The sequence below is a fragment of the Ochotona curzoniae genome, unplaced genomic scaffold (genome assembly GCF_017591425.1).
Source record: "Ochotona curzoniae isolate NIBS_2020 unplaced genomic scaffold, NIBS_Ocur_1.0 scaffold_4812, whole genome shotgun sequence".
Classification (NCBI taxonomy): Eukaryota; Metazoa; Chordata; class Mammalia; order Lagomorpha; family Ochotonidae; genus Ochotona; species Ochotona curzoniae.
In genome coordinates this window covers 1,067,267-1,093,084 of record NW_024467124.1, presented here as the reverse complement: position 1 = coordinate 1,093,084, position 25,818 = coordinate 1,067,267, and the positions used below count along the sequence as shown (strand labels likewise).

The window sequence follows — 25,818 nt, the reverse complement described above, 5'->3', positions numbered from 1 at the left end:
GCAACATTTATCCTCCATAATGGTATCCTAAGGAATAATCTGACTACCTGAAAGCCCTTCTGCTCCAGGTATTCATTATTCCCACCACCCAACTCCTAGCAGCTCTTAATGTGTTTATTTCCTCCTAGTCTTGCCACTTTTACAATGTCAGAGAGTTGAAATCACATAGTCCATGGCCTTTTCAGGTTGGTTTTCTTCATTTAATAATGGGAGTTTTTTTTTCCCCCTCTACGTCCTTTCAGGATATGATAGTTCATTTCCTTTTAGCGTTGAATAATATTCCATTATGTAGCTGTGTCAAGGTTCATTTATTCATTCACATACTGAAGTATATCTTGGTTTCTTCCAAGTTTGGGCAGGAATGAATCAAGTTTCTGTAAACATCCATGTGCGGTGTTCTCTGTGAAAAGACATTTTCAGCACCTTTGAGTCAATATTAAGGACTGCAACTGCAAGAGTAAGAATGTGTTATTATTGTAAGAAATGGCCGAACCCTCTTCTAAAATGGCTGTGTCATTTTTGCCTTCCTGCTAGCAACAAGAAGAGGTGGTTTCTGCTACTCCGTGTCTTCCACCAGTACCATGTTGTCAGTGTTCTGGATTGCGGCCATACTAACATACACATACTGTGTACTTGTGTCTCGTTGCTGCTTTAATTTCCATTTCCCTGATGAAAAATGATGTGGAGCATCTTGTCATTTATTTATTTACCATCTTCATAGGTTCTTTGGTGAAATACTTGGTAAAGTCTTTGGTCTAGTTTTTAATCCTGTTTGTAGTCCTGTAGAGTTTTTTGTTTTTTTGTTTTTTTCTCCCTCTCTAATTTCATGGAAAAGCCAAAATGAAGATACGGGGAGAAAGATCATACATCTACTGGTTCTCTTCCAAAATTTCTGCAGAAAGTGGGGGCTAAGTCAAACCAAAGCTGGACACTGGGACCTCAGTGTCGGTCCTCCCACATGAGTGACACATACTCCACTACTTGAGCCATGAGCGGTTGCTTTACAGGGTGCATGTTAGCTAGATACTGGATTCAGCAGATGAGCCAGGACTTGCACTTAGAATCCCCAAGGTGTGTCTTAACTACTACATGCCAAATATTCACCACTTGTTATTTTTAGTTCTTTGCATTTAATGGATATCGGTCCTTTATTGAATACCTTCTTTGAAAATATTTCCTCCTAGATGATGGCTTAGCTTCTCATTCCTCTGCCTCACTGAGCAGAGATTTTTTTTATTTTAATGAGTTCCATCTTCAACTCTTTGTTCCATGGATCAAGCTTTTGGTGTTTTATCAGTGCCAAAGAGCCTGCTGCATTTTCCTTGTGTTATCTGTTTAATCATCTTGCTTTGACACTTAGAGCTTTCATCCATTTTGAGTTAGTTTCTGTAAAGATTATGAGGTCTGTGTCCAGATTCATATTTTGTGTGCAGATGTCTACTTGTTTTAGCACAAATTGTTGCAAAAACACCTAATTTTGCTCCACTGTGTTATGATCTTTGCTACTTTGTCAAAGACCAGTTGAGTGTGTTTTTCTAGGTCTCTTATTGTATCTTCTTTTTCTGTCTGTAATTTGTCAACAAAAGACTTTTTGATCGCTATAGCTTTATAAAATGTTCAAGAAAGTGAATAGAGTCGGTGCACCCATGGTGTTCTTAATGGTGTTATTTTTTTCTGGGTTCTTTACCTTTCCGTGTAAACTTTAGAATTATTTTGATAACTAAAAAGCAAATTGGTCGGATTTTCACTGGGATTGAATTGACTATAGAGTCAGTTGAGATGGAATTGAGAAGAACTGACATTCGGACAGTATTGAGCCTCCAATTTATGTAAGTTTTTATTTCTTTCATCAGAATTTAGTCATTTTTTTCACATAAGATGGGTTCACTTTACACTTAATTATTTCACATGAAGGTGTGATCACACTATGTTTTTAGTGTCATATTCCAGCTGTTCATTGCCAGTGTATAGGAAAGAGATTGACTTCTGCATATTTGCCTTGTATTGCACAACCTTGTTATAACTATGAGCTGTAAGCGCTTTTTGTGATTGTGATTTTCCAAATAGACAATCATGCCATCTACGAACAAAAGCTGTTCTATTCCTTGCTTATCTCTATGTTTTTAATTTCCTCCTCTTTCCTGTTGCATTACCTAGGAGTTCCAATAGGATATTGGAAAGAGACAAAGCATGCTTCTAATATTCCTGAGCTCAATGAACAAGCTCTTAGTTTCTCAACATTATGGAAAATATTAGCCATAGTGATGTGGTAGATGTTCTTTATCAAGCTGAAGAAGTTTCCCTCTATTCCTGGTATACTAAAAATTTTATCATATGATAAAAATTTCATAAATTTTTCTGGTATACTATTGCTGGTATTCTTGGTATGCTAAAATTTTTATCATACAGTTAAAATTTCATAGATTTTTATAAATTGTATACATTTTATAAATCATATAAAATTTTTATCAAATCTGGGTGTCAGATTTTGTCAGAGGCTTTTCCTGCATCTGTTTTTTTTTTCTTTAGCAGCTGGTAGATATGGGGTATCGCACATGTGAGTCTCAATTGTTGAACAAGCTTGAGTCCTTGAAATAAATCTCACCTGATCGTGATGTTGAATTATTTCTATAAATTGTTGAATTCAACTTACCAAAATTATGTTGAAGATTTTTGCATTATGTTCATGACAGATAATGGGTTAGTTTTTCTCATAACTTGTTGTCTGATTTTTTAGTAAGGTGATACTGGATTGGTAGATTGAGTTAGGAACTATTCCTTGGGTTTATGGAAGCTATTGCATAGAATCACACGATGCCATCCTTGAACGTTTGGTAAAATTCAGCAGCAAACTCATCTAAACATGAGACTTTCAGTTCAAAAGGTTAAGTTACCGATTTGCTTTCTTAAAAAAAAATAAATAAATAAAGCCTATTCAAATGGTTTGTTTCTTCTGTGAGCTTTGGTAATTTATATCTTTCAAAGAATTGGTCCATTTCTTCCAAGAGTATCAAATTTATAGGCACAGATTGTTCATAGTATCATTAACCTTTAATCTGTAATGAAATTCACTCTTGAGTTTCTGATAGTAGTAATGTGTGTTTTCTCTCCCTTTTTTGGGGGCGGTCTGGCTAGAGGCTTATCAATTTTATTGGTCTTTCTGAAGAACAAATTTCAGGTTTTGTTTTTTGTTTTTCTATCAGTTTCTTGTTTTCCAGTTCATTGATTTCTGCACTAATGTTTATTATTTCATTTTCCTCTCTTCCCTTTAGATTTAATTTGATATTCTTTCCCCAACTCCCCATACAGAAGCTGCATTATCGATTTTAGACCTTTTGTGTTTTGTAATGTGTGCATTCAGTGCTATAAATCTCCCTCTAACCACCTTTTTGCTGCATCTTACAAATTTTGATAAATGATCCTTTCATTTTGATTTAGTTTAAAATACTTTTTACGTTTCTCTTGAGACTTCTTTTTTGTTCTGTGTGTTATTAAAGTGTGTTGTTGATCTTCAAGTGTTTTGGGATTTTCAGCTCTTTCTGTTACTGAAATTCTGGTTTAATTTCATTGTCACCTGAGACAATTCATTGTATGATTTGCTGTTTTAGATGCTTTTAGGGATGTGTTATATGGTTCCTAATGCAGTATATTCTGGTGAATACTCTCTGTGTGCTAGAGAAGAATCTGTATTCTGCTGTTGTTGGATAAAATATCCTGCAAATGCCAGTTACATGCAGCTGACGGTGCTGCTGAGTTCTAACTATGTCCTTATTGATTTTTGGCAACAAGCTCCCTCCACTAGAAGTGTCCATTACTGAGAGAAGAGTTTCGAAGTCACCAACTACTGTAATGGATCCATCTATTTCTTCTTGAGAATTGGCCACTTTTTTTGCCTGGTGTATTTCAGTGTTCTGTTATTGGTGCTGAATTTTAAAAGACATCTTTGAGGATTAATCCTTGTATCATTATATAATGTCCTTCTGTGTCCCAATAATTCCTCTTGAAGTCCTCTGTCTAAATTTAATACAGATTTTCCCAGCTTTCATTTGATTAGTGTTGGCGTGGCACATCTTCTGCCTCTAATTTCACTGTGTGTATCTTTATAGTAGCTTTCCTATGGATACATATAGTTGGGTTTTATCTTTTGATCTACTCTTATCTGATTTTTAATTTGTCTCTATGTAATATATTAAGTTGTTATTAATACATTAATTATATAGCTATATTTTTATCTATTGTTTTTTTGATGTTTCTTGCCATATTTTTTTTCATTCTTATTTTTGTCTCCTATCCTGTTTCTGCCTTTTGTAGTTTTCGTTGAATATTTTATATACCACATTCTTGCTTTTCCTCGACTTTTAAAAAAATTTCTCAGTGGTTTTTCTAGGCATTGCAATATATATTTAAAGCTACTCCCACGTACATCCTTCATCAACCCTGTACCATTTCACAGATAATTCAGCTTTTCATCATAAGAAAACACTCACTTTCCTTTCTTGTATCACTTGTCTCATTTCATTTATTGTACAGAAGCTGTAATCATCAAATATTTTGTTATGATTTTGAACAAATATCTACTACTTTATAAATGTTTTAATTTTATCTTCAGTGTCTTCTTCTTTAATGTAATTCCTTTCTTGTATATAACTGGAATTTTAAAAATATTTTAAATGTCTACCCTCGCTCCTATATTGGCAAGATGCTTTGTCCCGCTCATTTTTTTCTATTTGTCCTTACTCTTTGGTTCTCTGCAGTTGAGATGTGACCTGTCTACACGTGAGTAGGAGTGTTTATTCTGCTTGGTGTTCTGTGCGTTTTCCTGGTGGCATAGTTTGCTTTCTGAGATTTCTTTGAGAAAACAGTCATTATTCCTTCATGTATATTCTCTGGTCCTTCCTACTTCCTCTGGGAGCCCCACTGCACTTACGTACACCATAATAGTTGTCCCACAGGCTTTGGATTTTTTTATTTTTTATTCAGTCTTTGTGATTTTCAGGTTGGGAAGCAATGGCTCCCATGGATGTAGGACAGGGGCCTGGGCTTACTTCAGACCCGACACGTCACTGCTGCCTCAGCCGGGAGCCAGAAAGGGCTGCAGGAGCCAGACACGTATTGGACTAGCAGGGCTCCAGCCGACCAATGATGAGTCTAGGCTGACATTCCTCACCTAATTAGGACTTTTTTGTTTGTTTTTACAAGCTCCGTTCTTTCATTGTGGCCTTTGATTTTTTTCATGGTCCATTTGAGGATTTTTAATAGGAAACAGCCTTCTTTCTATTGCTGAGGACCTTCAAAATTCATATGTACAAGTTCACAATTTGCAAATTTAAATATTTCAGACAAACCATTTGTTAAACATCAAAATGAGAAATAAGTTTACTGATGTCTTAAGTAAAGCTCTAAGAAAATTTTTTTAATTTTAGTATTTTCTCCTCCATAGAAGATCATCTCATTTAGATCACAAAGATTTTCTGATAGATTTTAATTGGAAAACAAGTACAGATGTGAGACACAGTGTTCCAACTTGATTCAGGATCACAATGGCTATTATGGATCTTTGTAATCCCATATGAATTTCATGATCACTTTTGCTAATTCTGTAAAAATACCATTAGCATTTTGATAAGGATTGTATTGAATCTATGGATTGCTCTAAGTGCAGTATTGACATGTTAATGATCTAATTATTCCAATTGAGCATGGATTATCTTCTCATTTTTTTGTGTCCTTGTGTAAGTCTTTCATCAATGTTGCATAATTTTCATTGTAGAGATCCTTGGTTAAATTTATTTCCAATTTTGTTCAAAATACCTAATTTTAAAACATACTGCAAAGCTATAACAATTGAAACAGCATTGTACTAACATAAAAATTTGTATATGTATCAACTAAAGAGAGAGAACCCATCAGTAAATGCACATGCAGAGAGCCAACTGATTTTTTACAAAGGTGCCAAGAACACATATTGACAAAACAGTTCACTTTTTAGTATGTGGTTCTGGAATATTGGGTGCATGCATGTAGAAGGATGATATTGGATCCCTACCTCTTACCTTGTATACAAATAAACTCAAGATTTATCAAAGACCAAAATGTAAAGAAACTACAAGAAACTACAAGATTGTAGAAGGAGCTGAGCCGTAGGAGAAATACTTCAGGACATTGGGATAGGTGATAATTCCTTGGATAAGATCCTGAAAGTACAATCCACAAAAGCAAAACTAGACAAACAGTTCAACAACAACAATAAAACTAGTTCAGTTAATGGAGCAAAGGACTAGTATAGACAGTTCTTGAAAGAAGAACCACAAATGGCCACACAATATTTTATATTTTATCTTGAAATTTGAACTAGTTGATAACACTTGAAAATTAAGATGTGACATAAAATCTGAATTTCTAAAGATTCTCCTCAAACTTGCAGTGACAGAGGCATCAGTGCTAAGTCATTGCTGCCCCTTTTTCCTGATGTCTCCAGCACTGTCTTGTGTCTCATACAGCTTTCTTCACTTAAATTACCTGGCTGATACTAGTGAAACAATTGCATTTGGGATATCTATTGAACAAAGTATGACAGGTTAAAGCAGTGAAGTTAAAGGTTAAAGCAGGAAGGCTTGCTGAGGATGCTGGGAACCACATGTTGAAGGAAGTTCATGGACATAAAGTATTTGTGTGATGGTTGTGACCACAGGTTGTTCCCTTAACTAGATCTCTCTTTGAATTGAGCATGGTCTCAGAAGTCCCAAATGGAATTGTCACATGGCTAGGGGCCATCAGCAATGATATGCTCAGTGGGGCATCTTTGAAATGAGTTCCTGCATATGAAAGTGTAGGAAGGTGAAAGATGTTTTCCCATAGAAGCCTGGTGTATTGTAAGTGGTACATCTCCTTTACTCTCCGGAACAACAGCAGCAGCAGTGCAAGATCAGTATGGGTGGGCGTTTCCTCATCTGTAGCGCTGGAGGAGTTCAGGCAGGAAGCCTCGGGAAGTTGGCTCTACCTGTTTGTTATAGGCAGAACAAAAAAACGATAATGAAGCTTAGATCAGTCCAAAACAAATGAATGTAAGCAGTGAGTGGGCGTGTTACCTGACTTCTGGAGCAAATTATCTCAGTCTTCCTCTTCAGTGTCGCTGAGGAGACCTGGCCTCGAACTGCTTTTCCAGGGAACTGGCAGATAGGGAATTGAAGAGAAAATGTGTTCTTCTGAGTATAGCTGTCGAAACGGGGGCTGGGCTGCCCCTGCCAGAACTGCTCGTGAGAACCATGGGGCCCAAACCCACTCTCACACCAGCATGGCTGCTGAGGACTGAGAGCCCTTATGGTCAGGTCTGTATGTGGCAAGAGGAGCAGGCCACCGGGGACTCTAGGGGTCACACTGACTAGCCTCTCCATATCTTCACTTTACACTGCCTAAATTGTTATTAATGGCGTTCACTTCTCCATTTAAAACTGTATCTGCATTCTAACAACTTGAGCAATAAAGGGCACAACTTATTAATGAAACCCTTCTGCCTTCAAAGTATGAAATTAGAAGATGATTATAACTACAGGCAAGAAAGCATTTGGATTATGTGTCATTTGGAAATGATAATAAAGATTACCCATATGGTCTAATGTTTCAGTGCCTCCCGCTGCATTAAGCAATGGCCCAATACGGGTGCAATTTTGATTATGTGGCTCGTTTTCAATTCTTCTGTGTCCTAGGTCAATCAATGTCAAGATGATTTACTAGGAATAGCTGCTACTTTCTTTTGGGAATTGCTTAAAGGTGGTTGGGCAGAATTTGAGATTTAACACCCAGTTATTTTGGCATGATGGTGTTATGTTCTTCTTAACCCTTTTTTCCATCTCCTTCAGCTTCCCTAATTCTATGCTTGTTTGTCTTGAGTGCATAAAACAACCTCTGCTAGGAAGACAGATAAAATGGGTTTTATCTGCTTATTTATGTTGGTTTCCCTCAGGTTCTTATAGCTCTCGTGCAGGCATCTGTCATTTTCTGTTATGAGTTTTTCGTGGTCAGAGAGCAGCATGCAGAGGCCAACATCAATCCATGTCGGCATAGCAATTGGACATTTCTCTGCTGTCTTCCACAGAAGGAAGGGGCAGAGAGGACATCGTCATGCTAAATGTTCCAGAGATGCCGACTTCTTGGCTCTGTAGGGATTTGTCAGCCTTAATGGGGAGCTATTTGGGGCTGACTTGGGATTTGGCCAAGTGTCACAGCCTTCTGGGGATTCATGGTCTGTCCCTGCTGTGTTGCAGGCCTGAGCTCTGCTGTCCTTAGGAAGCTGTGAGTCAAAGCCTGCTCCTTTATGCACAAACTCCAGTTATACTCTCTTCACTCATTGCCTAATTGTTTCTTGACTCTGATCATGTGCCTTTTAGATCCATTCTTGGATTTCTGATGGAGCCCAGCTCATGGGGCTTCCATCAACTTTAAGATGGTGTGAAGCGATATGTTTTAATTGGGAACTGCACTTCAGGTCCTGAATTTTGATTTTCTTCCCCTGGGACCAGTTCAGTGTGCAGTTCAGTCCCCTGTGGGGCTAGTAGGCCAAGCAGCAAGTGCTCCATGATCACAAGGACAATAGCCATAGCTCCTCAGTGTACCGTGCTGCCGAGCTGTCAATTCTGGTAGGTTCAAAGCATCATCCCTTCTCCTGAGGCAGCTCTGATTCTATTCTTGTTTGTCTCAGATGCGTAGAACAAGCTCTTATAGTAAGAAACATAAAACTTGGCTTTATCTGTTTGTGTTAGTGTCCCTTAGGTCTTTATGAAATATCAATATTGATTTATAATATCTCCAACCTGCGTTGGCTTTATTACAACAGAAACCCAAGGTCAAGTCAAGAAGCATCTGTATTTCAATGTTGTCTGGCGAATACCAGAGGAAATCTTATCTTTAGTATTTTATGTGAAAATATCCACAATTATTGAGTGAAAGATTCCTAACTCTGGGAACACTTTAGTAATCAGGTGGATGAATGTGTTCTACTAGAATCATTGGGGCCACTGTAATTTAGGTTGTAAGAACACTGTTTTTCTCTTACCACCTAGATATCCCGGTTTCCTTGAGAACAGGCAGTAGGGTTTTTCGTCCCTGAGCCTGTAGGAAGCCCAGGAAGCTGACATATAGAATGCACCAGAAGTCAATGGTTGAATGCATATCATTCTGAACAATGGTCGGTGTACATGCAAAGGCCCCTTTTGCATTTCCATGCATACCTACATGATTGACTTCTCTGTCCTAAGGAAACTGGCCAAGAAGCGGAAGGAGACAATGAGCAGCACCCGGCAGGAGATGACCGTGATGGTGAACTCCATGGACAAAAGCTATGCTGAGCAAGGCACCAACTGCGACGAGGCCTTCTCGTTCATGGACACGCACAATCTGAATGGGAGGTGTAAGTGCACAGAGTCCTGGGCTGGCCATGCTTCTCTCTGACTTTCCAGGATTCTGTGTAGCACTGGGTGATTAAAAAGCACAGTAACTTCCTAGAGAGTTCTTAAGCCCTGTTGAATTGTGCAGTTACTTTAAATGATCCTCAAAAACTTCTTCATGCACCGTGGGTTGCTTAGCAATGATTCTGCTCTGAGGGTGATAGGCCCAGATTGGAGAGCACAGAAAATCACGCTGAAGTTCAGACGTTGGGAGCACTGCCTTGAAGCCTTCCATTTACTTCAGCAGCAAGGCACCTGCTTTTCATCCTCTCCTTGGCTGTTTAGATCCTATTTGTAAGCAAGCCAGGTGTAGAATTACCCAAGGGAAGCCTGTTATAAAACAGTTCGCTAAATGGCAGTAACAAGTTAATTGTTTATTTGTTTAGCAGACAGGTTCAGCCTTGATTATATGGCTATGAATGGCAATTAATAAATTAAATTGCGTTTCAGCTCCCCAAGTCTTACCACTTCACACCAGGTGGGTAAACCAAAAGTGGCTAATACCTTCCGCCCACTACACCTGTGCTCCAGGTAGAGCAGCGTTATTTTAGGAAGCTAACAATTAGACTGACTGTACGAAGTACAAAAGGAGCCATTGCTCTCTAGAGACCAGAGGGATCTCCCATTATCATAGCCGTGCTCTGATTCAGGAGTCACTTTAAGTTCAAGATTGGGAGGCTTTTTTTACTCTTTTGACTGATCTGCCATCAGGCATTATATTTGTGCCTCTCCTAATAAATACAACAGGGAGGGAAATGAGTTTTTTTTTTTCATTTTCCTCCTAGTTTGTTTTTATTTTGCTTTATTTTTTTTTTTTTCATTTGAGAGGCTGAGACAGACAGCGAGAGCTCCATCTACCGCTTCACTACCCAGATACTCGCATTGACTGCTACTGGGAGCCAGAAACTTGACCCAAGCCTCTGACATAGGTGACACTTGAGCCATCAGTTGCTGCCTCCCAGAGTGCCTGTGAACAGGGAGCTGCAGTGAGGGGCACAAGCAGAACTCGCAGGCTCCTAAGGGAGTGTGTGTCCCAAGTGGCAGCATTACAGTTGAGCCAAGCAACTCCTCCCCCCATGCCCTCCCCCATGGGATCTGTGAGAAGTACTCAAGGCATCTCATCCCTTGGCAGTGACCCTGACGCTAATCCTCAGCATAAAGCTCTCTTAATACCTGTAAAACATGAGAGCCCCACACCTATTTATAAGCATTTAAAACTAACCATGAAAATGTTTATCAGAGCGGAGAATAATCTGTCCACAAAGCAAGTATGAGCTGTGCCATCAACTGTAACATGCTATAAAAAGAAATGTCTTTTTATGCTAAATGTTTTAAAATATTTTAACAAAAAGATAAAGGCAGCAATGATTTTATATCTGCTTTGCGTATTGTTACCAACCACATAAAATGTCTAATGTAATAAGGAGGCATCCCTGGCCCTTACATGTTTTATAGGTACTCTTGTTGTTCATGATTTTATCAGTTACTCTTTTTTTTTCCCCCTGGCAGCTTGCCAGAAACATGAACTTCTCTGTTATAGAAAAATATCTTATAAATGACAGGCAGGATGAGTTTTGGGTTCTGGTTCTGTTTTGTATCAAGGCTGCACTTTAATTTTTAGATTTATTTTTATCTGAAAGGCAGATAAAATTTACAGAGGAGACAGAGGAAAAGATCTTCTATCTGCTGGTTCACTCCCCAAGTGGGTACAATTGCCAGAGGTGAGCTGATCCAAAGCCAAGAGCCTCTTCCAGGTTTCCCATGTGGCTCCAGAGCCCCAGGGCTTTGGGCTATCCTCTGCTGCTCTGAAGTGGTGCAGCTGGGACATGAAATAGTGCCCATATGGAATGCAGGTGCTTGCAGGCAGAAGACTAGCCAGTTGAGCCATTGCAGCGACCTCCAGATCTACACTTGAATAATACAGGGGTCAACTCAGTGTTCTAAAGGAAAGAAACTAGAGTATGTTAATGGGTCGTCTGGATCATTACAGATTGTGATATGTACAGGGATTGGGAAGTGCTACCTATCAGTATGATGATGTAATTGCATGAAATAAATGATGCAACTACTGCAGAAGAGTGAAGTGTTAAGCTTTGGGTTAAGCACTTGAGTATTCAAATCCTTACTTTGAATGAAATGAAAGTGTTTTGAAAACATCAGTCAATTAAGATGATGTTGAAGAGACTTAACAGACTGATTTAAGCATAGGAAATATCCATGTTTAATGGAATCAGATAAATAGGATAGAACTGTTAATAATGAGAAGAAATATAAAACATAATAGCATTGAGTGTATCAGAGGAATATTTCCAAAAATTTTTTTTTAAAAAGTAAGCCTTCTTTGTAAGATTTTAAAGGCTAAGAAACCAATGGAAGTATGTGCTCTGACTTTGAATGTTAAATGTGAGGAATATCACTCTTAGTTTTCACAAGCCAGGTCAAGGAAGAAAGAAAAATATTTAGCAAGGTTCAAGTGCATTAATATTGAGAATATTCGCCAAAAGGCATGAGTAAACAAAGTGCTTCTGCTTTTCTTTGTGAAACGCAGCTTGCTGTGGTCAAAGAGTGAGCAAAGGCTAGACGTCCAGACAGGAGTTTGATCCGTTTCTGTATTCCAAGTGGTGGCCTTGGCTGTGGGGTGTTCTCTCATGGTCGAGTAGGAGAAGCCTTCTGTTGGGAAAGGGCCAACCACTACCCAGAACCCGTGGAGAAAGGCCGTGTTTGCCCCGTAGCTTTCAGAGAATCTTGGCAATGTCTTCACCTCAACATCCTACGCACGTGTGGCACCACCACATGTCTGCGGGCATCAGCCTTCCACAGTTGCTGACCAGCCTTTCTTTCATTTACAGCTGTGTCCTCACCCTCGTCGTTTACGATGAAAACCAACACTCTGAGCACATCAGTGCCTAATTCCTATTACCCAGGTAACGGGTCCTTCCATGGTTCCCTTTTTTCACCAGCATCACGCAACCCCACAGTGCTAGCCACAGTGCTCGGGAGCTTGATCTGTTGGATGTGTCATAACCCAAGGCTTTCTGTGGCTTTCTAATGGGAGACTGGGGGGCCTACCATCAGTCATTTATTGTTCTTTCTCTTTTTACTTTCTCTGCATTGCCCTGCTTACGATGTATGACAGACCCATTTGTGCCAACTGCAATTTTAGGTGAGAACATTTCCCTTTACCATAGTCTATTACAGGAGGAACATAGAAAGCCAGTGCCACTCTGTAGGAGACTGGAGTTTTAATTTTGGGTGCTTGGGGATTATAATGGAAAAGGGGTGGCGGTGAGGAGGAGTGGAGGAGGCTTGGGAGGGTGGGGGCAGATGATGAAGACTTCCTGAAAGATTATGCATGTATGTTGGGGACAACACCCCAAGGCTCCAAGGGACAAGCCCAGCTCCAGTATTCTCCCTTTCTGGGTTCAAAATTTAAACACAAACATTATGTCTGGAACCGGGGGAAAAACCAAATTACCACCGCTCAGCTATGTACTTCCAAAAGCTGAATTCTGTCCAGTGTAATATGATAGTCATTAAAGTGAAAATGGCTTCTTATTTTCACTTACCTCTAAGCACCAAGGACTTCAGTGTCAAAAGAGCATCTTTCTAATTACGCCAAGTGTGAAGCAGAAAAATGATGGCAATAGAGTTTGGACCTCCTCCCCACCCTAGGAGCCCCTAGGGTGTCTGCCACCCAGCGTTCTGGAGTGTCTGTCATGCAGTGGAATTGCAAAGGAGCTGATGTTCTGAGCGGCGCAATGACAAGATGGCACTTCATGATCATACAATTTATTATGTGTCAAATGTCACGAGCAATGCACTAAAATGTGAGCCCAGTGGGGCAGAATTCATTTAAAGTATGAAATATTCCCAGCAGGGGGTTACAGAAAAAATTCCCGTTTGTCCAATGTAAGAAGGGTGAGGAGAAATGGCATTACCTGGCTGTGCTAACCACACAAGCATGTGCTGCTGTTGCATTTGAGACGCATAAATAACCCAAGTCTATCACGGCTGTGTTCTCTTTCTACTACTAACCTTACCGAAAAGGAGCACAACAAAAACGACTTCCAGGTATATAACAATTCATCGTAGCCAGAGTTCCATCCTCAGCTGTTTGACTTCCTCTTCCTGATTCTCTTTATAAGGGTTGATCTCTTTGCAACATAATTTTTCCCCCTGTGCTTCTCTTTTCTCAGAGTTGTTAAGATTTTTGTTTAGAGGGCAACTTGTATTTTCCTTAGTTTTCTCTGGGCTTAAGCAAGTTTGTTGCTTGAGAAAAGAAATGAGCTAAGACAGGAACGTAAGAGTAGATATAAAATCGAATTTTAGAGTTTTGTACCGTCTTGAGGACTAACTTACCCAGCCCATGAAAGTCAGCCTCTCACCTTACCTTTTACCACCTGTAAGGGAGAGAAAACTCCAGTTTTATTGTTTGGGTAATTGGGCGACACAGTCTAGTTCTAGGTACCCAAAGGATGTAATTTACATGAATGTAAATTACAGAATCTTGTGGTAGATGAAGATCTATGATTTCTTTGAAGGTGGGGCAGCCATTCCCAGGCTCTTCTGCTGATGATCCTGACCTTGGCAGAACTGCAGGTAGGGAGGGGCTAAGATCTGCAGCAGCAGAGTGAAGAAATGATCAAACTTCGCAGCAGAGCCGAGATAAGCTTATGCAACAGCTGTCATTTTTGGAAGTTGCTGCTTTGTTATGAATGATCAGGACATCCTTTAAAGTTAGTTATGCTTCTCAAAGGAAGAGAGACTCGGGTGAACAGACAGTGCAAGTAGCAGAAGGGACGGACACCATGAAAATGCCAACCATACGTACAAATACCTCTTGTCACATTTAGGTCGGTTATGAACCAAAGTCGTAAAAGTATTACTTGAGAACTGTGGTCCGTACAGGATACTGGCTACAGACCAGCTGCTACATATTGCATCAGAAGGCCTTGGGGAGGTTATCACTGGAGACCATGGAGTCCAGACAAGTTGTGTATCTACTCTGGCCCAGACAGTAGCAGTCAAAATTTACATTAAAACAACAACAACAAAAAAGAATGCTGTGTTGGGAGCCAGAGCCTCAGAAATATTAAATTCTCTGATACCTTTGTCTTTTATCCACACGTGTTAACATGCCCAGCCCTAACAGTATAAGTATCTTATTCTTTCATTTGCTTACAAAAATCAGTGGGTGGATGGGTGGGACCTCTCCCATATCAAAAAGTATAACATTAAGCTCAAATCAGATAATTTCAGCCAGCTCATTGAAAATTTAGGATGTCATTAAACCATGTAGATAGAATTAATTTTCAATTTGACAAAACTGTCAGAACTATGAGCATCAAACGTTATTGCTGATTTTGTCTTCAGTATTATTTTTAATTTATCAATCTTGGTGATTTTTGACAAATATTGAAAACTAATGACAAATAGTTTTTAAGTCATATTTGATGAAAAGGAAATTGATTAATCATTCACTTTACTGGAATTAAGAATTTCTAATAGTTGAGGTGACCCAATTCCGTAACACATATTGTATAAGAAACCTATTCCCTCTTCAGTATGTACCTAACAGCAGCCTCTTCCTAGCTGGGTTGGGTGGTGTGTGAATGTATTCAGACGTGTTCCACATCAGAAATGAGGCCAAAGTCTGATCATGTAGTGCGAGAGGATCATGGGCAACAGTGAGAGTAGTTGTAGCCCTATGGATTTAAAACTTCCAAAAATACTCTGACCTGGAAGCTGAGTGTCACCAGGCTGCTGGTGTATCCAAGTGAAAGACCCAAATCATTTAAGGGAACTAAAGAAGGTCATCCCGCAATAGACAGCATATTAATTATGTTCATCCCACAAGGAACAAAACTGAGAGAATGAGAGAGGCACAGAGGGGAAACTAATTATTGTTCCATTTATTTTAGCCTGAAGAACAAGGCTTCCTGCTGGAGCGACTGAACACTCCAGGGATTCAGTGCTCCAGCAGGGATCCTGGATCCCCAGTCTACAAGCCTGGCCATTGCCAGCATGTAAATCTGATGGGACAATTCCCTGGTTGATTTCTGACTGTTAAAATGGGAACCTATGAGTTGCAGAATTTCAAAGCAAATCCAAATGAGAACAATCATAAAGTCAACTTACCACCCTTTTTTTATTTTGTCTTTGTGTCTTTAGCCACCTTGTAGTGATCCAGGTGCCATTTCAGCAAAGCGACATAGCTACACACTTGTGTGCCACCTTTCATACCATGCATCTCAGGTGCTTTGCAGTACAGACAGGAGGGAGGTTCCAAAACCGGGCCCTGCTCACCAAGCACAGCACCCAGTTGCCTTTGGAGCTGGACCTCTCGGTTTAGAAAACTTAAAAAGCATAAGAGCTGAATTCCCTTTTGAAAAATAACCTGATAGTATGGGGGAAAAAATTGAACATAGCCTTTCCTATGTGTGTTAATTCTTTATATCTGAAATCAGTATTTAGTAAAAGATTCTCATTTTAAGTTAACTTAGCTCTCTATTTTACAAGGATGTCCATCCTCGATCATAAGACAGCTAAAGGGATTCAGCATTACAACAAACTAACCTGTAGAATGTGGAATTCTTAATCCAATAGTACTTTCCCACATAAAACATTTTTGATGGTTACCATTTCTGCAGTTCATTCATCTAATTTACTAGTGGTCTGCCATGAAAACACAGCCTCTTTAGGCTTACTTAACTAAATTTTGACATTAATTTTTGGCACAATTTGGTGGACTTGTTCAAGAAATTTAAACAACGTGTGTTGATTACAGATAAGCCTTATGCAGTTATTACATGGTTGGGGGGGTGAAATTCAATTATGATGCTGATTTTTACCTCTTTGTTATTGGGTATTCAAATTTAACCCATCCATCCCCACATGGTGGGAGATCTGAGGTTTTGTCCTCTGACCACTTCTGAATAGAAGACTTAACGGTAAACTTACAACACAATATGAAAGCTACCTGGAATGATTCACACAGTACTATTGCTTATGCCCTGTTTCCTTTTTCTCCTCCTCTTTTCTCCTGATATGTATCTTCTTAAAAGTGCCAATAAATGGTAAGTGCCCTGATTCACCCCACGGAAAAGACGCGGAGGGAGTGGGAATGTGTGTCGAACGTGTAGGTTCTGAGGAAGCCAGCTGGGGCCATCCAGTGCTGGCCTGCATGTCCATGCTTGTAGAACATTCCATGTTTGCTGTGTCGGTCCACGCTATTTTGCCAGCCTTTCTGATACCAAAGCATGCAAAGTGGTTTATCCAAACCTTATCCCCAGACCAAGGTTCTTTTATTTGTGCACTCCTCTTTGACTTCCACATTTCCATTTGCCAGCTTTCTAAGCCGACCCATTTTGTGCACTTTTATTTTGCTCATAGAACATTTGTAGAGTGTCTTTATCTCATCACAAAAACTGGTGATCTAAGGTTTGGAGGGCCCAAAACCAGTTTTGTAGCAGGTCTTAACGACGTTTCAGATCGAAATTTCTACAAACTTGTGCACCGAGAGGCTAAAAAGGTTTAGTGAAAGCAATATATCGTTTGGACTGCTTTGTAAAAACAAAGATTTCTGCCTCATTCCTATGATATTGCCAACCCCATTGAAATCTCTAAACATTTAACTTTTCTTTTTTGTCGAGTCATCATAAGGATTACTGTAGCCGTAGGCTGGGGGATGTTTGCAGTGGCCAGCTCTGTAGCATTCTGGGTGATCCTAATTTGACCTCGCCTTTACTTACACCACGCTCTTCTTTTCCCAGATGAAACCCACACAATGGCCAGTGATACCAGCAGCCTGGTGCAGTCCCACACCTACAAGAAGCGGGAGCAGACAGATGTGCCCTACCAGACCGGCCAGCTTCACCCCGCCATCCGAGTGGCAGACCTCCTTCAGCACATCACGCAGATGAAGTGTGCTGAGGGCTACGGCTTCAAGGAGGAGTATGAGGTGAGCACGGGCTCCTCGCTGGGCAGCAGGCCTGGTACTGTGCTCGCCTGGAAGTTTGCTGGTCTTTTGCCTATGTGTCCATGTCCTCTGATGCCAGTGCTTGTGACCAAGAGGTCCACTCCTGCACATTGCATGCAAAAGGTTCAGGTTTCCACTTTGTACCATTTTCTACATAAATATGCAATGAAGTTAGAAGCCCACTAGGCTCAATTCCTCTTTCTCGATCACCTTCCTGGGCATTTCATGTTGTTAAATATGATGTGAAATCCCAATAATTTTATAGTAGTTGTCTCAGGAAGAAACTGTTCACTTAAAGCAATTATGGACCAATCAGGGATGGCATGCAATGGAAAATTAGCAGTAAAGAGATTGGCTACTGTCACAGGTGTGACAGCTGTTATTGTCATGCCAGCCCAGAGAGCTGGCCACTGTCCTGGGCCCTTGCATGGACAGCTCTCACAAGTCTTTCCTGGAATGGTGACATCCTTCAACCCTATGGAAAATGTAAGGCTTACTCCTCTTAGCCTCCGCCATCAGCTATTTCTGTTGGAAGGTCATTCAAGCACTGAGGCTTGAGCAAGTCTAATTCAGAGAAGCTTGCCACCACTTGAGAGGGTGTGTATATAAGGGATGAAGGGGTACAAAGCAGCTTGAAATACTTTAATGATTAAGTAGCATATGTAGAATAATAATAGAATTGTTACAGGTAAGTAGCTTTTTAAATCTTAGGATGTGTTGCTGGTTCTCTGTGTACCTAACTAGCTCGTTGTTAGGAAGCAGCAGTCTAAAATCTGAGTATTTTTCAAATCGGTTTTCTTTAGCCTCTCTTGTAGACTCTCTTGTGAGTTTCCAACTCGGTGTCTGTCCTTGTGGGAACACTCATCATTTTCATTTTATGCCCAGGATGCTGCATTGTCTTGGGTCTAGCCCTCTTCCCAAGCATAATCATCCAGTGTTCCTTAAGGCAACCAGTGAACACATGATACCCACATTGGCCTTGCCACTGCTGTGCTTCTAAGAGCAAGTCATTGGTCCCAGGCAGCCAAATAGACATGTTTTCTCTGCTAACTTGTGCGTCCTGGTGCATTGCCAATGACCTCAGCTAGGAAGACTGCAAAGCCAAGGAAACAGATCCAAACCATGCCCCGTGGGCTGGTTTTCAATCCAGAGGATATTTTCAAATGAAGTTCTGCATTTTAATAAGCTTGAAATTCTTGGATTTACCTTTAGCTGTTCAATGTATAATTCAGTGAAATTGACTGCCTTTGCATATTTCCTCATGCACTTTTAAAGGCTAGCTTAGGAATTAATAGGATTAAGAGTAAGACTTCCAAAAGCATTAATATCTTATGAAAGACAAAATTAGGTTATTGAAAGAATATAAGCCTAATGACTAGGAATGATGTCTTAGTTCTATCCAATTCTGAATGCAGATATAGCTCAAATGTTTATTAAAGATGTTAATGTCAAAGAGATTAGTTATAGGTTCAAATAACAATTAAAAGGACCTGAGTCCTATTTTCATGGACCATCTAAAAATACCTACTTAAGAATTCCTACTGCAGATGCTTTTTATGTGAAAATATGCAAAAACTGTGTTTTCACCTCCAATTCTCATGAAGAAATATGATTTAGAAGATTAAACTGAAATACTTTATACTCACGTTAAGCATACTGTGATGGACAATTCATTAAAAGTTGTTACACTTTGAAATAAAATTCTGCATGCATCAATTTCAAAAAGCTATTCAGTGATCCAAAAGCATTGTTTCAAAAGCAAATATTTTTAAACTGCAAAGTCATTACCAATTTTTAAAAAAGAAGGAAGGAAACAATATGGAAAAAAAAAAGCTCACAGTAGAAAGAAAGGCAGGGCAAATGGGAAGCAGCTATTGTGAGAAACGCAAAATGAAAAATTCTATAAGGTACTTACTCCCATGCCCTCCCGGTTCCCTCCCGGTCCTCCTTGAGGGCTGCTGATGTAGTAAGGACCCTGGCGCGAGTGGGTGGAGGAAGAAGTCATGGTGATGGATGAGCTTCCTGTGTGAGCACTACAGCAGAGACCAACCCCCAAAGTGGCATCTCACCTAGAGCCTGAAGTCTGGTCCCCACCACCTTCACCCAGGAGCGTCCTTTGTGCCCAAATCTCTCTGAAAGTTTTGGGAGACTGACAATGAAGCAGAAGTGTCCAGGCTACAGTGACTCCTAATATACCCTCTCAAATCCCAGGGAGATTTTATCCTAGTGTGAATCTGGAAGATTCTCCAGAAGTTTCCATGTGGATTTTAAACCTCTTAGCAAAATACAGCTTTTTCGGTCATGTTGTAACATGTGCGTCCTTTCCAAGGACACAGCCCAGAGAAAGGGTCCCAGGTGCTCACTGGTTCCATGGGATTCCTTGTGCCACTCAGGAGGGTCAGCTCACGGATCAGATAGTGAAAGGCCCTGATGTGGGACACAGGCTCTGGTGCCAGGCTGCTTGTGTGATGTTGGACACGCTGTCTAACCTCTTGGCCTCAGCTAAAATCATGAGGGTAATCAGCTTCATAAGATAGCGCTAAGGGTTAAATCATTAATGCCTTATAAATGCTAGAATTGCATCTGGCATGCACTTCAACTTCTGGCTTTTATTCTATTTGAGTTAGAAAAAGAAAACACGTAGCTTATGGAAAGAACCACAGCATATTGTTTAGAGGAAAAGCATATGCTGCTGAGTGCATCTCTTGCGTATTGGGGTAGCAGGTTGGGGAGAGCTGTCCACTGTATGGTTCATCTGTGGACCTGATCATTTCTTTAGCATGTATTTTGTGTCCTCACAAGCTCCTGTGGGGAAAAAATACCTTACAAATTAACAGGCTTGTTTCTGGGGATGAAGAACTTACAAACTGAGAAGTACGTTAAATATATATGATAGGTATTTCTGTTGTGTTTCTGTGTCCCTGTTTGAAAATGCTGAGCTCCCGTCCTTGCCGGAGCATGGTAACTCTGAGGATACGGTGGAAGGAACAGCTCTCATGGCTGTAACTCAGGGTAACCCTCACTTGGTCTTCCTGATTTTCTTCAGTCCGGTAGATGGATGAAATGCAGGCATCCAAGATGTGAAATAGTTGTGCACGGCATCTTCCTCTCTGCTGACTCCTGCTACAACCCAGTCTTCTTTTCCTTTTCCAAGATGGCAAAGCCTGAACATTGTCCTAATCACTGGAAGGATTCATTACTGATCAAAGAGCAGACAGAAACATGTCCTAACAAGAGGGAGTGTGTGGCAGGGAGGAGACGTACAGCACTCAGTGCAAGTTTTATATCTGGTTTTGTTCTAACAGAATAGTCATATGGCAATACTCACAGGGGACATGCAATCATTTGATTCAGAAGAAATGCATACTTGAGTCACAATAAAGAAGCCAGCATGCTGAACTGAACAGAAAATGGCATGCTGTCAGAAGAGAGGCATTCGAGGATCTCAGGAGAAACAGCAGAAAGGGCAAGTTTGTTTATGTTGCTATGCAAGGAGAACTGATTTCTCCTAGCAAGCAAAGGGCTAAGGGCAGACTGCCCAGTAGGCTCCTGGCCTTGGTCACTTGGACTTGACAAGAGAGATTGACATGGCTTTGCAGCTCATCCTTGAACTAGAAGGCCCTGCCCCAGACGTGATTGTGCAGAGCCCTTTCCATACCTCCTGCGCCAGCTCCTGTTCAAGTTCTCCATTCAAGCTCTGCTGGGAACAAGGAGGCAGAGACCCTGCCTGAACAGTTGCTCTCCGTCTGTATCATCCAAAGAACCTTAATAATATATTATTTAAGAGATGGACACATCAGACGGACAGCTTCTACCCACTAATTTATTCCACAAATGTTGGTCATGGTCAGAGATGGGCTGGGGCAAAGCCAGGAGCCAGAATCTCAAACCAGAACTCTCGCACAGATGACAAGAACCCTGACATTTGTGCCATCACCCTCTGCCTCCCGGAACACATTAGCAACAGAATGTAGACATCAGCAACAGAGCCAGGAATCGAACCTGGGTGCTCTGGCAAGGGATGCACATGCCCCAAGCAGCTTAACTGATGCACCCAATGCCTACAGCATGGGTGCAGGTGTCTAAGCCAGCATGCTCATTGCCGGGCTGCTTGCCTTCCAGGTCTCTGTATTTGAACTGGTGCTAAGTCTCTGTGGGGCTTTAGGCAGCAAGACGTGAAGTATGCAGGCCGCCATGTTAGACTGAAAGAATATATGCTGCTAAACTGCAAAATTAAGATAAAATAAGGATAGCAATTGTAAACTACTTCCAGACCTGATATCCTGAAATACACAGATGGTGCCATTTCATTATCTAATAGTGCTGCTCTGGGCACACACATTCATCTTAAAATTGTTGGAGCTGACGCTGATCAGAAACCTAAGTAAGTCTTTGGATTTTACTCTTTTTTTTAAAAGATTTATTTATTTATTTATTTATTGCAAAGTCAGATATACAGAGAGGAGGAGGTACAGAGAGGAAGATCTCCCTTGCGATGGTTCATGCCCCAAGTAACCGCAAGGGCCAGAGCTGAGCCAATTCGAAACCAGGAGCCAGGAGGTTCCTCCAGATCTCCCTTGTGGGTGCAGGGTCCCAAGGGCTTGGGCCATCCTCGACTGCTTTCCCAGGCCACAAGCAGGGAGCTGGACGGGAAGAAGGGCTTCCAGGATTAGAATCGGTGCCCATATGGGTTCCCGGCATGTTCAAGGCGAGGACTTTAGCTGCTATGCCACGGTGCCGGGTCCAGATTTTGCTCTTCAGTATACACCAGAGTAAATGTTTCTTCAAAAAGTTCACATAAAATAGAAAGGAGACATCGTAGTGGGTCAAGTAGCTCTGACCCAATGCCTGCATTCCATATCAAAGCATCAATTTGAGTCCCTGCGGCTTCATGTCCAATGTAGCTCCCTGCTAATGGTGTGGAAATACAGTAAATGGTGGCGCAATTACCTGGGCCCCTGTCACCCATGTGTGGGCAGCCCAGACAGAGTTCCTGGCTCCTGGCCTCAGCCTGTCCTGTGCTGGTGCAAGCCATTTGAAAAATAAATATGTAGATTTTTCTTTCTTTCTCTGTCCCTTTTAATCATTCTTTCAAGTAAGTAAAATAATTTTAAAAATGATAAAATATAATTTTATTTTGATGCCAGAAATTCTGAAATCCAAACATACAAAAAATGTTTTAAAAATTCATTGAAATGCCTGCCGTTAAAAATTAAATAAATTTCAGCGGGCTTTTTTGCATCAGAGAAAAAGTTCCCGTATGCATGGGCAACTTCCTAGTTTGTGGGAAATGGAATCGAAAGATATATGTGGGTGGACATCTCTATCTAAACACATTTAGGAAAGCGTTATGCTTATCCCACCCACTTCTCTCCTGTGGGGCACAAACATTGGCGATTCATTTTATAATTGAGCATAGAGATTGATTTTTAGCTTAGTTTAAACCAGGGAATTAAGCGCCTTCCTTCAAAACCTACAGGCTTTACATGTAGCCATGAGGTTTTCAGGGGAATCTCAATTTTCTTTAAACATGCCTTTCTCCTTGTAGATCTTTTCTAAACAGATAGGTTTGATGTTCCCCCAGTAAAGCCACTGATTTGGAAGCGGAGCAGCTGGGACTTGAGCTGTTGCTCATGGGATGTTGGCATCACAGATGATGATACAACATGGTGCTCACGTGACGATACGCCACAATGCTGACACCCTGAAGAAGTTTAAAGAGCAGTGTGCAGCAGCCCCTTGCTTGGGTTTCTGAAAACTACAGTAGAGGCAGATGGAATAAAAGACATTTAGTGTAACTCAGCTGCCAGAGCCATTGCCCAAGCATTCTTGGCTTGGCAAGCCCATGTGCCATACGGAGGCACCCCGCCTCTCTGCTCCAGCCTACGCCCATCTCAGATGGGTCTTTCAGTTCCTGTCTCATATTCTGAGACACCAGCTGAGTCCATCAGTCGCCACAATCAGGGCAGGTTCTTTTCCATCCCACAGGATACAAAGTACATTGAAAGGGAAGTCTGAGGAGAAGGGGAGGCGGCATTGGCAGAAGCTGTCAATTCATTAAGAATGCAGACAGCTGTGCCTCCCAGGGCTGCATCAGCCACGGGATTGTTGACATGTTGTGTGCTTTTTTTCCCCTTTAATTATAATGGTCAGCATTAGGCAGGCCCATAAACCAAAGATAAAACCCCATTCTTTCTAGAATGGGAAGGTGGCCACAAGCTCTGGGGAAGGATAGGTGTGTGTGCTTGTGGGTTGATATGTGTTTTTGCTTATGTTTAAATAATTGCCATATTGTCGATTTTACCATAGATCCTTGGTTTATTCTTTTCTGAAGGACTGAACATGAAAGGGTCTCTTGTTTGTCTCCTATTCCACTTTGCTTTAAGGACTCCTCTGTGCTTCTAAGGAAAGAAGATGAGTTGAGTTGTATATAAAAGCCCATCATTTTTGCAATGATTTTCTTTGTGTGACTGAATCTTTTCTTAGTGGAATGGAACAACGTAATAGCGACCATATTGTTTACATTGACGACACCTATGTTTTCACTAAATGATGTTAGAAATAATCAGTGAAAAAGGCATCCATTGTTTTTGAAGAACACTGTTGGGTTATGGTAAGGACAGTGGACCAGGAATTGAACAATGTGGGTCTCTGTTCCTCTCTGCCAGCTCACTACCTCTGGGACATTGAGCCAAATACTTGAACTCTATGAGCCAACCAAGAAGTGGCTGTGAAGACCACATGCTCATGGGGTATCTGTGTTCTTGTTAGCAATATGGGTACATTGGTGGCCCCAGACTTCAAGTGTGGCTGGCACATTTTCAGGAATGGAAAGTGAGTGGAAGACACCTGGGCTGCATGAGACAAATGGGGGACACCATCAGCTCATCCTCATTGTGTAGATCGCCATTGCCTAGGACCCACAGCCGCACATCTTCTGAGTCTCCATTTCCTTCTTTTCTTTTCTTTTTTTTTTTTTATTGTTGCTTACATTGTATTATGTAGTACAGTTTTATAGGCGCTGGGGATTCCCCCCACCCCTCCCATACCCCTCCCCCCATGGTGGATTCCTCCACCTTGTTGCATAACCATAGTTCAAGTTCAGTTGAGATTCATTGCTTGCAAACACATGCCTAGCATAAAGTTCAGCGTCTTATTGTCCAGATAAGCTCATTTCCTTATTTTCTAATGGACCCTTCTAGCATCCCTTTTCTCTTTCCCCTAGTTTCAGTCTCTCCCCACCTCATCCCCAAAACACTGAGATGAGATGAAATAATAACAGTATTAGTATGTTTTTGTGTCTGGCATTCCCTGTTAGGTTATAGCCATTGCTGCATTGTTGCTATAATCCACTATCCTAGCTTTAAAGATTTAGGAGTAATATAAGGAAATTTGTGGATTAGGAACTGTGAATTACTTAGTTTGTTTCACCTTTTGTGTTATATAAATTCATATTATCTCCATATATATTATTCAAACCAAAATAATATTGAATTAAAGCCCATAACATTTTAACCTGTCTTACCACTGAAAAGGAAGCATGCTGACTCTTCCAGTTTTATCTGTAGCACTTTCTGAGATAAAGTGGTTTTATGCCCACAATTGAAATATAATAAAGTTTAGAATTGGCCCATATTATTCATTATCCTCTAGACTGAAAAAATTTCTTTGCTCTCCATATTATCTACTGTTACCCTTGGGAGAGACATGGAAAAGCTTTTGTATGTTTTCTTTAGGAGGAATTATATAGGAGAAGTGAATAATTGTAATGTATTCAGTGTTAATTATAAATAGGCAGCATATGTTTTTATATGTATTGTATTTATATGGTTTAAGTAATTATGCATTTGAGTTTGTTGTCAATTTTATGGCCAAAATATTTTACTTGGCTGATTACTAAGTATATTTTAAGCTTACTTCTGGAAACATGAGGAGAATGTACTATAAATCCAATTACCATGATTTATCTGCCTTAAAGAATGCTTGCTTTTATTTTCTTCTGAATTTAATGATAAAAAAGTTGTAAGAATATAGAGTAACTTATTTTCAAAACTTTCCATGTCCTGTATTGTTATTGCTTTCGCTTAAAAAACATAGTTTATGAAATAAATTCTGAGAAAAGGTGTAATAAAAAATTAAAACCACCCATTAACTTGCTATCAGTTTTGGTTAAATTTCTGCACTATTTTAGTGCATCAGACTTTTATTTACCCATTTAATATTGTACCAAATAGTTCCTATATTATTGCCATGAAAACTGATACAACTATTTTTTAAGCTTTTGTTTGCCTGGGCTGGCGCCATGATGAAGTAAGCTACTAAGCCTCTCCCCGTGGCACCAGCATCCCATATGGGTGCTGGTTCAAGTTCCGGCTGCTCCATTTCTGACCCAACTCC

General features: G+C 40.5%; 1 protein-coding gene across 3 annotated transcripts in view; it reads left to right on the top strand.

Moving 5' to 3' along the window:
• Positions 1-25,818, top strand: part of PTPRM (protein tyrosine phosphatase receptor type M) — a 773,655-nt gene that overhangs the window by 623,725 nt on the left and 124,112 nt on the right. Inside the window, exons 14-18 of one of the 3 annotated variants that reach the window (XM_040970559.1) lie at positions 9,255-9,406; positions 12,293-12,367; positions 12,580-12,606; positions 16,508-16,519; positions 17,216-17,403. In XM_040970559.1, the coding sequence (XP_040826493.1) occupies positions 9,255-9,406; positions 12,293-12,367; positions 12,580-12,606; positions 16,508-16,519; positions 17,216-17,403 (454 nt within the window). The remainder of the gene's footprint in view (positions 1-9,254; positions 9,407-12,292; positions 12,368-12,579; positions 12,607-16,507; positions 16,520-17,215; positions 17,404-25,818) is intronic. The other 2 variants (XM_040970557.1, XM_040970558.1) reach the window with 2 other exon arrangements.